This window comes from Drosophila bipectinata, chromosome XR (assembly GCF_030179905.1).
Source record: "Drosophila bipectinata strain 14024-0381.07 chromosome XR, DbipHiC1v2, whole genome shotgun sequence".
NCBI lineage: Eukaryota > Metazoa > Arthropoda > Insecta > Diptera > Drosophilidae > Drosophila > Drosophila bipectinata.
The window spans coordinates 23721589-23737122 of NC_091735.1; the positions used below are offsets into that span (position 1 = coordinate 23721589).

The window sequence follows — 15534 nt, forward strand, 5'->3', positions numbered from 1 at the left end:
ACTTTAGTGGTTTCTCAATTTTTTGAGCCAATTGTCTGTTGTCCGAATCCTGTTTCACCCAAAAAACACTGACAGACAACAAGGATACAGTAGAGACACAGACACCGACACCGACACCGACACACAAAAGGAAGGATGTGCATGTCCTGCCCTGATGACCTCCTCCTCGCTGCCTGCAAGTGCTATAAATTTATTTGCAATAAATTTACGACCTGCTGCAATGCAGGCAATTGCATCCAACAACCCAACAATACCAACAAAATACAAAATAGAAATAGAAACCGAAACAAAATTAGGAAACAATGTCGAATGACAATTGAAACATTTTATTCCCATTTGGATAAGAGAGGGTCTGGTCTCTACTTGGATCTCCAAGGGAACAAAAATTCACCAATGATTCCTAATGAAGATGGATGCCCGAAAAAAAAACATGAGTTTTGGGTTTACATTTTGATGTATTTTGGATTTTAAGGCGTTTGGGAAGAATTAAGACTGCCACAGTCTATACTACTATATTTTACAATACACTATACTCTAGCCCTATAATCTATAATCTAACCTAGCCCTATAATCTCGAAAAGTCTCGAACATAAGTTGAACTTCCTACGAATACCATGTTAGTCTTTTTAAAACAAAAACTTTAATGAATATTGTTTAAATAAACTAATAAAACCCCCCTAAAGAAAATCCCCTTCAAAATCAATCAAATTTCCTGCTTCCTAGTTAATAACCATAAAAAAGAACCACCGATCTCTCATCCATATGTAGATCCAAACATTATCATTTGTCGACTATTTTTCATAGACTTCCACCACTCTCTCTACTCTTTCCGGAAAATAAAAATTTTTGGAAGAAAAAAATTAAAAGAAAATTGAAACAAAAAAAAGCCAGAAAGATGAAGGAAGAAAAAAAAAAGAACAACTATGCTGAGAAGAAAACTAACCCACTATATGTGAGCCAAGTGAATTATGTGAAGGGCTCTGGGCCATATTTTATGAGCCTAATATATACATACATATATGAGATGTAAGGGACGTACATATGTAGTACTCGCCCTGTGTATGTATGTTTGAAGAAGGGAGAGTCGGGGGGCGCGTCATAATTTACAACTGTTGCAGGAACTGTGGAAAACGAGCAACTTTCATCCAGAGTCCCGATTAGATTACACTTTCTTTTTCCGCCTGCCTGCCAACTTTGCCTACAAATTGGATAAAAAATGCATAGGACGGAGGCTAAGCTACCTTCCTCTGGCAGGATTTCCCAGTAACCAATTAACCCAAAACCTTAAATTTAAAGTTTTGTAAATTAAAGTGTCAGCTGCGCTGCATCTCTAATTATAAATGCATTCATCTTTTCTTTTTTTTTTTTGAAAACGAAACTCGTTCGATAAAGCAAAACACAACTCCTGGAATATATTTCCCAGACATAAATCTTTATTATCACGAGAAGCGACAAACGACACAGTGATACACCCAAGAAGACCCAATGCCCAAAAACGAACGAAATATAAATGGAGCGATGATAAATACCGGGTCTGGGGTCCGGGGTCTGGGGTCTGGGGTCTGGGTATTAAGATATAAGAATATATATCCGCAGATGTCGGGGGCCACAGGCCAATAAGCATAAGACATTAAGAGGCGCCCAAGCTCGCTCTCCAAATTCAAAATGGAACTTAATTAGCCTTTCGTCCAGTCAGTCCAGACAGTAGTTCAAAAGTTAGCGAAAAAGGAGTTTATTTTAAAGTAAAATTTTATTTAAAAAAAAAGTTTTTTTTTTGTGGGAAAAAATTTATATTAAATTTGTAAGGAGTTATTAAATCTTTTTTGGAAATACACTTTATTTAAGAAATACACTTGGAATTTTTTCAAACCAATATTTAAAAAAAAAAATGTTCTTTTAAACAAAAATATTATTTTTAACTAGACAGACTTTTTTTTGTGAATAAAAACTCTTAAAAAAATGTATTTAATTTTTTAATTTGTAGTAAATGTTTTAATTTTCAATCATTTTTTAACCAAAATAAAAAATTTAAGGGTTTTACCTTTTTTTTATCTTAAAAAACTCTCCAAAATAGTAAACTTTTTAAAATTTATTTAAAAGTCTTAAAAGGCCCTTAAATTAATATTAAAATATATTAATTAAAATATTAATATTTTTCGCATTTCCCTCAACTCTCAACCCACTGTCCATCTGCTTTATGAGTTGATTCTGATTAGACCCTGGGCCAGCATTTATGAGTGGCTACTGGAGGACTGCGTCTAGAGGATTGAAAGAAAAAAAAAACCGTGGAATACGGCAACGGGTGTTGGGTGCTGGGCACTGGGGTACTGCTTTCGGTTCCAATTCCCCGCCGACTCTCTGATTCCAATTCTGATTCAGAACCTAATGAAGTACGGGGCTGCGAGAATTGAAGCTGCGACTTCCCTTTCCCATATCCTTGCCTTGCCTTGCCATCTTTCATTAGCATTTCGCACTAATTGTCCTCGGGCGTTGGAACAGAGTTTTTCTTCAAACCCGGCGACGATACACCACCACCACTTCCATTCAACCACCCGACATCCAACTGCTGTTGATTTGATTGAAACCAAAAAACAATCAGAGTTTGCTCTAGCATCTGCTAATGAAGTCAATCTCATCAATGCACATTGCGTGCTCATTTCCGCTTTTGATTTATGCTCCGGAGAAAATCGCCAAAGTGCGACAATGATAATTTGTTACACTTTTCAAAATATATATACATAGATACTTTAAAATTAAAAGGCTTGAAGTTCGAACAATTAGAGTAAGGTTTCAGAATTTTTTTTTTTTAATTTATGAAATTATTTCTATGAATTTCTAAAAGATGACTAGAAAAGCTTTGATATTTCATAATAACTAATTTATAATCAAATATAAATATTAAAAACCCTTTTTTTTTTAATTAGTAAGACCGTTTAAAGTTTAAACTATTTAATTTCTTACCATTTTTAGTATTTTTGGAAGCTTAATTCTCAAATTTTCAATAGAAAACTTTAGAAACTTTGATCTTTTGTTTTTTTTTATATTTATAAAATTTTTTTAAAATATTTTAAAATAATTTATTAAAACAAAGAAAAATCAGTAAGACCGTATTTTGTAATGCCAACAAGTAAAACCTTTCCCAATAATTTTTTCCATTTATTTAAATTAAAAAAAAAACCAGAAAATCTTGAAAAAAAATTATTTAAAAAAAAACCGGGCTAGTTTCGAACTTGTACCCCAATTCAAGACCACATACCCCCCTGTTTCTTGCAGTGTGATCATCAGGGAACTGTACCAGGTGCTAAATTTACGAAGCATGTATGTAAATACGTATGTATTATGTGCTGCTCCCCGTTCCGAGCCCTCGTTCGTTTCGTGATTGATGATGGCCGATTGTGCAAACAATAATTGCGAAATTACAGTTATGTTCTTGAATGTATCCGAAGCGCAGCCCTAAAAGTGTTTCGAAAACGGAAACAAATTCAAATTACGATGATTGAGATTGATGGCATATGATTGAAGCAGCAAAAGCCAAAAGAAACTTTCAATGAGATTTAATGCAAGCACTAAAAATTCATTAATATTTACAGTCTACAGATAAGCAAGAAATACATTATTGCATTTGTGGTGTTAATTAGCAAAATCCTCAACTGATTGATTGATTGATTGATGGACTAGTAACGCGTTCATCAATCATAGGTCAGTGTGCATCTTGAGCATCGGCAGGCTGTCAATAAAAATTAGAGCGAAAGGCCTTTGCTTTTTCTGTTTTATCAGCAAAACGGGCTAAACAGACAAAAACGTCCAGGAGGTCAGGAGTTTAGTGGGAAGGATATGCGGGCGGGCCAGGACACTGGACTAACAACAACAATTAGGTCCCCCCCCCCCACCACCCGTTGGGAATTCCGAAAAGATTCGTAACAAAAATCTGCTCAATCACTTTTCACTTAACCCAAACACAAGAACTTCAAGTTGGCCAGAAAGAAAGTGGAAGGAGTGAGAGTGCGAGGCCAAAAGTGATGTGTGGGCTTTTGAACACCAGGCTAAAAATGAATGAAAAAACGTAAATCAAATCGAAGCAAAGTCGGTTATGGTGATACACTAACTGAAATATTATTTAAGGTATTAAAAATGGTATTAAATTTTTTTAGTAATTATTATTAAAAATGTTGGCTAATTAGTGTTGTAATTAGAGTTTACTTTCTGTCACTTTTTTAAGGAAATTCAAGCCTTTGGTCACACTAAAATTTATCGATTTTTATTTTTTTTCAAGTAGTATTAATAATAAAAAATAAGCATTTCTTATAACTCAAAGATTCTTTTAAAAAATATCGATAAAATAAAAAAAAAAATATTTATAAATTACTATGGAAAATAAAGATTCTTTTTATTTTATTTATTATTTTTTTAAATAGATTTTAGTCATAAACCCCTACTTTATACCGATATAAACCCAATATAGAACCCAATAGACCCTCAATTCGATATAAAGTATAAAGTCCCAAGGAACACGAGGCCGGCAAACAAACAAACAAACAAGCAACAACAACAACAACAATACCAACAAAATGCAAAAGCACCAAGCTGGCAAAAAGCAAAAGCAAACTTTACATGTATGATGATATGCAAAAAAAAAAAGGCCGAAAAAGCAAGGAAGTAGAAGCAAGAGGGTGAGATGCTGTGAAGCTAAAGCCTTACAGAGAGATGAGGCCGTTGCCGACAAGGGGATGCGGCAGCACATGTGCTGGTCACTCTGGCACACACTTGATATTTAATTCCTACTCCAAAAAAGGAGAGCATCCCAGCATCCAAGCATCCAAAGGAGAAGGCAGCATCAGCCCGAAGAAGAGGAATAAAAGCGTTGGCAACGTCAGCATCAAAAGCAGCACTTGACCCACTAAAAAAAATACACAAAAATAAGGAAAAACATAAAACAAAAATAAAAATAAAAAGAAACAAAAAAAGAAAGGACCGAAAAAATGTTTGCAAGCAAGCAAAAGTCAGTGGCGAAAAAAATAGGCAAAGGAGATATATTCAACCGATAATTGCGATGACAGCAAGCAATAAATATATCGAGTTTTTGATGGTATCTTTAAGATAGTAATTAAGAAAATAATTATAGAATTAAATGATTGGACCTTGAGTATTGGAAGTAGGGAATATTAGATATATATGTGTGTCTAAGTTCGATTAATATCGATCCAATCGATTTTTTTAAAATAATTTGGACGTTTTAATTTTTTTTTAAACCAATTATAATATATAACACTGTATAGTTTATGTTTTTCTTAATAAGGAATTGTTAAGTCCTAAGTAATAAATTACAATTTAATAACTAAATTGTAATTTTAGTTTTCATAATTTTTTTCACTAAGAAAAACTTTGTTTCACTTTTTGTTATCGATAGTTTATCGTTAAACATTTTTTTTACTATATCAGTGACATATTTATGAAAAATTTTGTTTAAAAAAATGTTCTATTACATTTAGATTTAAAATTTAAATCTTTTACTTTTAATGATAAAAATATAAATTTTTTTTATTTACTTTTAAGCCAAGAGTCTCTTCTCCAACCAAAACTTTATGCAAGAAGCATGGCCCCAACTTAAGCGCTCATTAAAGTGAAGTGCCAGGACGTCGAAAAAGGGGGGGGCTGTGTTGCAAAATAAATCCCCCCGAAAAATGTGCAAAATACCCAATCCCCCTAGCCCCCCTCCCCTTCTTAGCCACAAATGCAATTCGTTATTGTTGTTGTTTTACATTTCTTGCTTGCTAAGGAAAAGTGTTGTTTTTTTTTTTCCCAAAGAAAAAGAGAAAAAAAAAGGATTTGTGGAAAAAGGGGGGGAGAAGAGATTCGACTTATTGGCAGTTTCGAATGTGTCAGCAACAGCAGGTGCCACGCCCTCCACCCACCATCCAACAACCTTCAACCTCCGCCCCCATTGTTCTTGCTGATGATGAAAGTGCGTCAAATGGTTTTTTGATTTGCTTGTTTGCGTAACTGAGCTACACTGGCAGAGCTTCTCCGCCAACTCAGCCCTCCCTTCTCTATGGGGTTTTCGGCCCATTCCTAATCCTGGCTAAGACCCCACCGCCGGCTCTCCCTCTCCCCCCTTCATTCCTAATTGAGTATGCGTGTGCCAGGACTAGGAGATCCTTGCGTAAATTTAACAAGTTCGCACTTGAGCCCGAAAGCAAAGTGAAGCACAAAAACTACGCCTGCCAAAAGACCAACTGGGTTGGGATGGGCTTGGGGAGGTCTTGGTCCTGGTCTTGGTCTTGGTCTTGGGCTGGCAGGGGAGAAGCAGAGGGGAAACCTGGCTGAAGAGTCGAGTGGAAGAAGAAGGCTAACTAGAGGCAGAGTGGGTCAAAAGTGCACTGAGAGGAATAAGCGAAGTTTTATAATTAATTTAATTAAATAGTAAAAATAATAAATTTAAAAATAATTAAATGAAAAGTTTAACAAGCTTACTTATTCCCTAAATGTTTTAATTTTTGAATAAACAACTAACAATTTTTGTAGTTATTATTTCTTTTTTTTTATTTTTAGGATTAAATTGATAATTTTTTTTTCAATTATTTTTATTGCATCTTTCTAGGCTTTATCTTACTATTCGGGAGCAATAGAAGCTACTGATTAAATAGCTTATATTTTTACTACACTTTTCTGTAACTTTTCATGTAATTTAGTATTTTAATTTATTAGTTTTTATTATTCTCTTATTCTTATTTTCAACAACATTTTTTGGCTTCAAATTTTTATTCAGTAGCAGTAGCTTATATTTAAATTTTTTTCTCAAATCCTAGTTTATCAGGGAATAAATTATATATATTTGCTTCCTTATAAAATTGTTTAAATAAAAAACTAAAAAACTCTTTGACTAAAACTGAAAGAGTTTTCAACTTTTAAAATATTCTTTCCCTACTAATATTTTCTTTCAGTGCCTGAAAAAGGCATCTACCGAGTGAGCTAGCAAGTCTTTTCTTGGGATTAATTTGATTTAGATGTTCAAGTGTTTTGCCTCAAGTTCTTTCTTTCTTCTAAACATTTCTACTCTTTTTCTCCTTTTTTTTTTGCTTATTTGCTTGAAAAGTTTAGCACTTTTGGGGATTTTAGAGATACTCTCTTGAGGAAATAAATAAGTTTATTATTTAGAAACTTAATTCATTAAATGATTTTAAGAGAGGAAAATAAATTAAATAATGAAAATAATATAATATCCTCTTAAGTCTTGAAATATTAAGTTTCTTTATAAACTAGGGTATCTTTTAGTCCTATAACCACTTTCCCTAGCTTTCCCCAATTACCTCCTAATCAGTTGCATCCCCTTGGCTCCTTTCAGGCAACAAAGTTGCCGTTGACAGGTCGCACCACCAACATCGGAGGGAAATAATATATATATAAACTATATATATACTTAAAACGCTGATTTATGTCACGTCTAAGACAGGCAAGGAGCAGCCCCCCTCTTACCAACCCTTTGGCTTAACCCTTAATTGAATAAGGGTGCTGCCAGCCAAAAAAAAAAAAAAGGGATCATTACAACGCATTTTTTTTTTCTCTACTTTTTGTTGTTGTTTTTGGTTGTTGTTGTTGTTTTTTTGTGGCCAACAAATTTTTGGCAAATTGACTTTTATGCCGGAAAAGTGCAATGCTGAGGGGGCGGCTGGAAAGAAAGTGAGATGACGGGGCTACAAATCGATGAGGTGTTGTTAACCCTCGACTAATTTTTCCCATTTTTCACACCCTTTCTCTCTCTCTCTCTCTCTCTCTCTCTCTCTCTCTCTCTCTATATATATATATATCTCTTTCTTTCTGTGTTTCCCTTTGACAGCTGCAAATTAATTAGATTTAATTATTTGCTTCATTCTCACCTCCCCACCTCCATGAGTCAAGTTCCTGTCATGTCCTTGCCACCCAGCGTGGCTCTCCCCCTACTCCCCTCCACCCCTTGTACATTGATTGAGCCTAATTAACTGTACTTGAAGTTTTGTACGCGCTCTGCAAAATTTCAATCATCCATCAAAGCCAAATCAAGACTTCCAGGGGGCGTGCGAAAAAGGGGAGGAGAAGCGACCAGTGCCTGGAATTGAACTTTGTGGGTGGCTCTAGTAGTGAGTTGGGGGTGGGGTTTTGGGCAGGCAAATTGGTTTGATTGCAATTCCTTCATTATTATTATATTTTTTTTCTTCTATATTCTTTTTTTCTTGTATCTATTACAATGACCTGCAATTAGTAGGAAAGCTCTTTGAATCAATCAATTAATTTTCATATCGAAAAGCACAAGGATTTATGAATTTATCATGGCTCCCCACTGCTTACTTTTCCTCTCACGAGTTCGATAGCTTTGTGGTTAGAAATCACAAAGGATATTCTATCATTTATATGTCAAATGTCACACAGTTGCATTTTTTGGGGAGAGGGGGGCCTTTAATCAGTATTTTATTAAAGTATTTAATAAATATTCTGTGTTTTTGAGGTTTTATTGGTGATTTTCATATATGGCCCAGGTCCATGGCTATATCTCAGCCATTTCTTATCCGATTCCTAAGCGGGATACCTCTAACGCATTCTAGATTTAAATCTGGCCTGACATTTTATTCCACTATCTCCATCTCTGCCTTGAGTTTTTTTGGAGCAACATTTATCAAAATCTTGAATGATCTGTTTTTGGCTTCAAGTGTGCACTTTTTATCGCAGTTGGTGCCGCTTTAATTAATTCGCCGAATCATTTATCAATCAATCAGCGGTAATGTGTCAGTCTAAAGTAAAAACCATAGCAAACGATAGAAAAAAAAAAATATAATGACCAAAAAATCAGAAAAAAAAAGAAAAACAAATAACCGTGAACAACCACACAACAAACCACTTGACAAGTGTGCCAAAAAAAAAAACAAAAACTTTAAAAAAATAAAAATTAAATAAATAAAGTGATAACAACAAGAACAAGTCAAGCAAACGGCCATGACAAGGTCGTCCCCTTCCACCCACCAGCCACCACATCTACTCCGAAAATTGGCTTACAATTGGTCTTGTAAACCGAAAGCGTCCGAAACTGGCCAAAAGTACTAACTAAATCAAACGTCAAGTGGCCAAAGCACAAATAAAAAACGAAGAAATAAAAAAAAAAAACTGAAAGAACAAACACGTCATGGCAATTAAAAGCCAACGGAATACAAGAAATTCCACAACAAAAATCCAATAGAGTGCGGGGGTAAAAAAAAAAAAGAACCTAAGCCACAATGGTCGTAACAGATGGACGCAAAAAAAAAAAAAAAAATAAATAAAATAAAATCAAAAACCTCGAGAAGAATTCCAGATATACTGACCGAGAGAGAAGAACAAGGGGAGAAGCAAAGGCTTTGTAGCCGCAGAATTTCATCGGTTCTTGGGCATTTGCTGCATTGACACTTGGCCCCGAAATAAATGACCAAAAGAGTGATTTTTTTTTGTACTGGTAGGTGAGAGATGGTAGCGTGATTTACAACAAAACGATAGTTTATAATTAGTATAATAATAAAAAATTGTTATTTTAAAGAGAATTACAAAATGAATATAATATTTTTTTTTTTTGGCAACATTTTAGAGAGTTAGAGGTTATGGTAGTTTTTTTTGAGGTTATGTTACTATGATAGTAAACGATAGTTTGATTTTATGGTTTTAAAAATATTTAAAATTGAGTAAAAATTGTTTATAATATATAGCTTTGTGATTGAGCTCTAAATAGAATAATAATTAACCCAAACTATGTTTCAAATTCTTGAAAAATTAAATTAATTAAATTCCTACGATATATACATCGATATACATAGAGAAACGATAGTTTATCGGTTCTATTTGTTATAAATATTATCTAACTACTTAGAAAGCCTCCTACTATCTTAGAAAATATGAGTATTTAACTCCCATTTAACCTCCCAAGTTACTTAAATAAATAATATTAAAAAAATATTTTTAAGATATTAAAAAAAAACCTCTTATATTTAAGATTTAAAAATGAAACCAGAAACCAGCCAAATTCATAATTTGTCTTTGGTTTTCCTTCCAGAACATAATTGTCAACTGCAGACGTGTCACGATTAGGGGGGGGGCAAGAAATGCCATCGGACACCGACTTCCTGGCACGTGACTCACGCACTCATCTTCTCCAGCCTCCTCCTTGGGGGATGGCTGGCCTGCTGGCTGCCTTCCTACTTCCGATGTCCCGTTAGCATGTTTTCCTTTCGGCTGGAAAGGATGCTCCGCAATTATGCCCTTTCCTGACCACAGACGTGGACACTCTGCATGCCAAATACCCAAAAGAGAGAAGATGCCAACATTTTTTTTTTTTATCCCCCACCCCCCTTTGGTGGCAAGTGCGGCAAACTTTTCCACTTTGCAACTATTTCAAAAGTGAAACGAAACTTGTGGCCCACTTAGTCGACACAACAAGCTTACACATATAGGATATAGACATATATATATTTATTTTTGTGAATGGCTATGCCTTCTGGTTTTCTTTAGTCCTGTCTCCTCTCTCTCTCTCTCTGTCGATTTCCAATGCGGTGTCCCCCCTGTCTTTGGTTCGTTGCATGATTTATGATTTCTGGTCAAAAAAAAAAAAAAAAGTATTTGTGGCCAAAAGCAAGTCCCATACACACTACTGTCCCCCATTCCTTCCTTCCTTCCTTTTCCGGACTACGAACACGAATCGGAATCTGAAATCTGAATGTGAATCAGAATCGGAATCAAAATCGGAATAAGAGTCCGAGAGGAGTCAGTGGCAGAGTCAGCCTGGCAGAGTCACAGCCAGAAGCGTTCAAAGTTGTCTACTCAAATCATTTTAATTGAAAATTACACATGAGCGAAGCCAAAGAACTGGTCAAAGAAATAATAAAAAAAAAAAATAACGAAAAAAAAAAACAGAAATAACGAACGAGCAGAGTCGAACTTGGGTTTAAGATAGCATTGAATACTCTATAAAATGTTAAATTTATTTAGATATTGGATGGGATATTAATTTATAAAAATATTTTAAAAAGAAACTAAGATTTAATAACTTTAAATAATACTATTTTTTTAAAGAAATATTAACTATTATAATAATATTTAATAAAATATTTGAAGAAAAGTTTTTTGGAGGAAATGTTTCCATCAATATCAAGTCTTGAAACTAACAAGCCCAAGAGACTTTTTTAAAAGAAATGAAGGCTTAAGAATATTTTTAAAAATCCTTCTTAAGATATATATATATTTTATTTACATATGTTTATATATATTAATAAATATTTTTTTATTAAAAACCGCAAGGACTCTTTATTCCCAAAGGATATTTAAGCATCATAGGGCAGCGAAATGTATCCAACGAATATCCAACGAATGGTTCCAAGGGCAAATAGCAACATGGTGATGTGAACTTTTTGGCCAGAAACATGTCCTTGGGCTGTGTGAGCCAGAATCTCCCTCTTGCTCTTCTCCTATCCATCCACCTTTAACGTCCACCGGATTTCATACACCCTTACCCTTACCCCTCTTACCCTGTTTCTAAAGGTTTCGCGGACTTGGCCAGGACCTTGGTTCAGTTTCAGTTTCAGTTCTAGGTTTGGGGTTTTGGTTTGGGCTTCTGGCCTCCCAGCACATGGCACGTTTTGTCCGAACCGGAAATGTTCATTCACTTGCATATTAACAAAGTTCCGCACACTCACACCCATACATCTACACACACACACACATACACAGACACATACTAATAAAAAGCAGCGCCTATGCAAATACACTTGGAGAAATTCTTATGTGATTTGAAAAATGGTTTCTAAAGAAAATAGATGTTTAGGACTTTCTTTCGAAAAAAAAAATAAAAAAATTAATAATATTAGGCCTTAAAATATCACTTATATATTAAGTAATAATTAAAATGTTAAAAACACGTGTATTATTTAATTTTAAAAAATAATATTCAGCGAAATATTCACTTCTTAAAAGATATTTATATTATATTTTTTATTTTAAGAATTTTAGAAAGAATCTCTATTTTAAGAATTTAAATTTCCTTATTTTGAATACAAAAATTAAAAAATAATAAATATTAAAATTTAAAATAAAATAATAAAAATAATAAAAGTAAATTTTATTTTAGTTTTTTCGGGAATAAGTTTTAGTAAAAAAATGTTTTTCTTTTTAAATATCTTTCTTTTAAAAATAAAAAATAATTTTTTAAAGGTTTTTTTTTTATTATTTCCAAAACCTTCAAATAAATTTCTTCTTCTTCCTAAAAAAAAAAAATTTAGGATAATTTTCTCCAAGTGTATTCCAGCTAGTACTTAATAAACTCCCCCGAGAGCCAAAGAGACGCCAAGTGTAGGCCAGAAGTTCTATCCGTACATCATAGAGTCCTTGCCCAGGACCTCCTGCTGTTGCTGCTAGAGGGGGGAGGGGGGCGCTGGAGGAGGAAGGCAACAAGGCAACAGGAAAGTATTTCGAAGGCAACGGAAACCGGAAGCAAGCAATAATTCAAATGAATTTCAAATCAAATCATTACAAAACATTTACAAAGTATGCGCGCCAAAGCTCTGCACAAAACCGCCCAACAGGATGGCTTGTCCACCTTTTTGACTTTTGCAAACTGCAGGTGGTAGCCACCCACCCACTATTCTAGACCCAAGTACCCACCCACTCCCACTACCACTATGCCACTATGCCACCCGACAAGACCAAAGCACGACCGGCCTTGCAGTGATTAATTTCTATTATTATGACACTGATTAGGTCCACTTACAGGCTCATTACAGTCATGAGCACATAATGCACAGCCAGGACACGTGACGGTGATTTAGGGGGCGCGAAACGGTGCTACATATATATATAGAGGACTATATAGAGGTAGAGGTAGAGTAGTGGTGGTGGATAGAAAGGTGCAGGCACAACAAGCGCACAACTCTCTCTTGGCGCCAGTCGGGCAGACATTTATCAAGACATTGACCGCCGCATGCAGACCAGAGACCAGAGACCGGAGACCGTTTGTCTTGCACTTGACCAGGGGCTCACCAGGGGCCAGCCAAACAGCCAAACGGGGGCCCCAGTCACTGGGCCCTGAACATGAACACCAGTTGGCCCATAAATTAGAGCCACGGCCCAGGCACTGGCCAGCACAAATTTGAGGTTTCTCGCCGCCCCGCCAGGCAGTCAGCCAGTCAGCTGAGGAGTTCATTTCAATTTCAGTTTTGAATAAAGATTTAAAGGGCTCGATTGAAAATCGATTAACAGGCTGCTAATTTCAATTAATCGATAGTGCTTTAGTGGTCACATTAGAGACAAGAGATGCAAGTCTTGAAGGCCATTTGAGGTTGAGGATTAAAAATATTACTAGTTTCTTAAACGGGTCTCTTAGAAAAGGCTTTTTTAGTTTCCCTTTTGGATATCTGCCTTAAATTAAGTCTGGTCACATCTTTCTATAGACTTTTGGTAACTTTAAAAATCGTTTTGGTTCAAAAAGCTTAAAGAATAGTAGTTACTAAACCCCTAGGTGTCTTTGAGAATATTCTATAGATAAATATTATTTGTATACATCAAAAATGAACAAGAGAACAAGGTCACACTTCAAGAGCCCTAATTTTTCTAACCTAAAACCCTCTTTAAGATTTCTTACTTAAATTTCAATCTCTTACCAAAGAAACCCAAATAATAATTTAGATTTCTAAAAAAAAGATCTAAAAAGAGAGAGATTTTTCTAAGAAAGATTTCTAAAAAAAAAAAAAAAAAAAAAAAAAAAAGACCGAAGAATCTAAAGTTTCCCCCCCAAAAACCCTTCACAAAAAAACATTCCTTGTTGCACAGTGTAATTGCTTTCAATTATTTAAATAAATAAATTAAGTTGCCTTCTCGCATACTAATAATAATAATAATCGTTTATAAAAAAAAAATTGCTTGTCTTGGTTTTTGAAAAAAAAAAAAAATTACAATTTCGCTTAAAAGTTAGGGAGGAAATAGGGAAATGGTAGGGGGAGGGAGGAGAAAAGTGGGTGAAACGCGTTTTCAACCGCGATTGGGACGAACAACCATCACTTGGGCCTTCTTGTTCTTGCCCTTCTTGTTGCCGCGACGCCGACGACGACGGATGTTGTTGTTGTTGATGCTGCCACGCCTCTTGTTGACCCGACGCCTCCGGTTGCCGCCACCACGATTGGCCACCACCCGTCGCCTGTTAACCTGGCCGGGACGAATCCGTGTGGAGCTAGCCGCCTGGCCCACGATTTGCGGCAAGAGGGAAGCTATCGGTGAGGATCCATAGATCACTTGGTTGATGGCCGCTTGGTTGGCGGAGGAGGATGACGACGAGGACGACGACGAGGATGATCCCGAGTTGCCCAAGTTCACGTAGATGGCACCATCGGCGGTGGTGGTGACGATACCACCACCAGTGGAGGTCCCAGTGCCAGAGGTGGTTGTTGTTCCAGTTCCAGTTCCAGTAACCGTTCCCGTTCCCGCAGAGGAACTCGAAGAAGGACGCAACTGCTCCAGCATATCCTGTTTATTGGTAATGTACTGATTCAGGGCCGAGTTAAGGCCAGTGTTGGAGCTGGAGCTGCTACTGCTGCTGGTGAGGCCGGAGGCCAAGAATCTCAGTTGGCCATTCTCATTGCCGTCTTTGACGTAAATTCCAGCCAATCGGGTCTGATCCTTTTCCGGCACAACCTTGGCATCCTTTTCGGCCAAACACTGGCCCATCACCAGGCCGATGAACACAAAAATAGCGTTGTATTTCATTTCGCACTGACGCTCTGCACTTCACTGTTCGATTTTGGGCCAAACTTGGCCAGTTTTATAGCCAACAATGAGTTGACGGAAATTGCAAAATTAAAGACATATTCAACGGATAGAAGAAACTCGACGCTTTCTTTTATCATTCATGGATGAAAAAAATTAGAATTTCTGGCAATCTTTAAGAGAAAGCCTTTCGCACTTTTTGGCCCTCAGGCTGGATATCTTTATATTATTTTTTTTGTTCCTCCACGTAATGTGTTAAGCGTGTCGAGAAGTGGCCGCACTTGTAGGCCATTGTTTGCTTTTTGCCACAGATCGTAAACCTCAAGTGCTCGGTCAGAGTCGAAAATGTAAAAAAAAGATTGAAGAAGAATAGGTTTTGGAAGCTTTTTGGAAGGTTTTTTAATTTAAATTTAAAATCAGCAACAGAAACCAAGAAACAGGTCGAAAAATGCAGAATATAGGCCATAATAGTCGCTGATGATATTAAAAATCTATTATTGAGAAAAAATAGGATTTATGAAGTCTAAAATATATGATACCCGGGTACTCTTTTCATAGCATATTTTAAAACAACTTATGAACATTTTTGGCTTTGGGGCTTTATAGACTCAGTATTCTCAGTATTCTTTCTTATACTTTTTGAATAATTTTTAAACAAATTCATAGAAGTTTTAGTCATAATTTTTGTATTTTTTAAGAGATATTTTCGAATAATATCTAATAATTTTTTAAAAATATATATTTTCGATTAAAGCTTATAAAATAATCCGAGAAAATCCAAATAATCTTATC

At 35.5% G+C, this 15534-nt stretch overlaps 2 protein-coding genes across 2 annotated transcripts in view; both read right to left on the reverse strand.

Annotated features, from left to right (window-relative positions):
- Positions 1–3198: 3198 nt before the first annotated feature.
- Positions 3199–15534, reverse strand: part of LOC138925655 (uncharacterized) — a 42848-nt gene continuing 30512 nt past the window's right edge. The window contains exons 3-4 of the mRNA XM_070276528.1: positions 4699–4897; positions 3199–3453 (exon numbers count right to left, since the gene is read on the reverse strand). Coding sequence (XP_070132629.1) covers positions 3199–3453; positions 4699–4897 — 454 coding nt within the window. The remainder of the gene's footprint in view (positions 3454–4698; positions 4898–15534) is intronic.
- Positions 14011–14742, reverse strand: LOC108134029 (uncharacterized). The gene has a single exon (XM_017254180.2). The coding sequence runs from the start codon at positions 14740–14742 to the stop codon at positions 14011–14013; it is 732 nt and encodes a 243-aa protein (XP_017109669.2).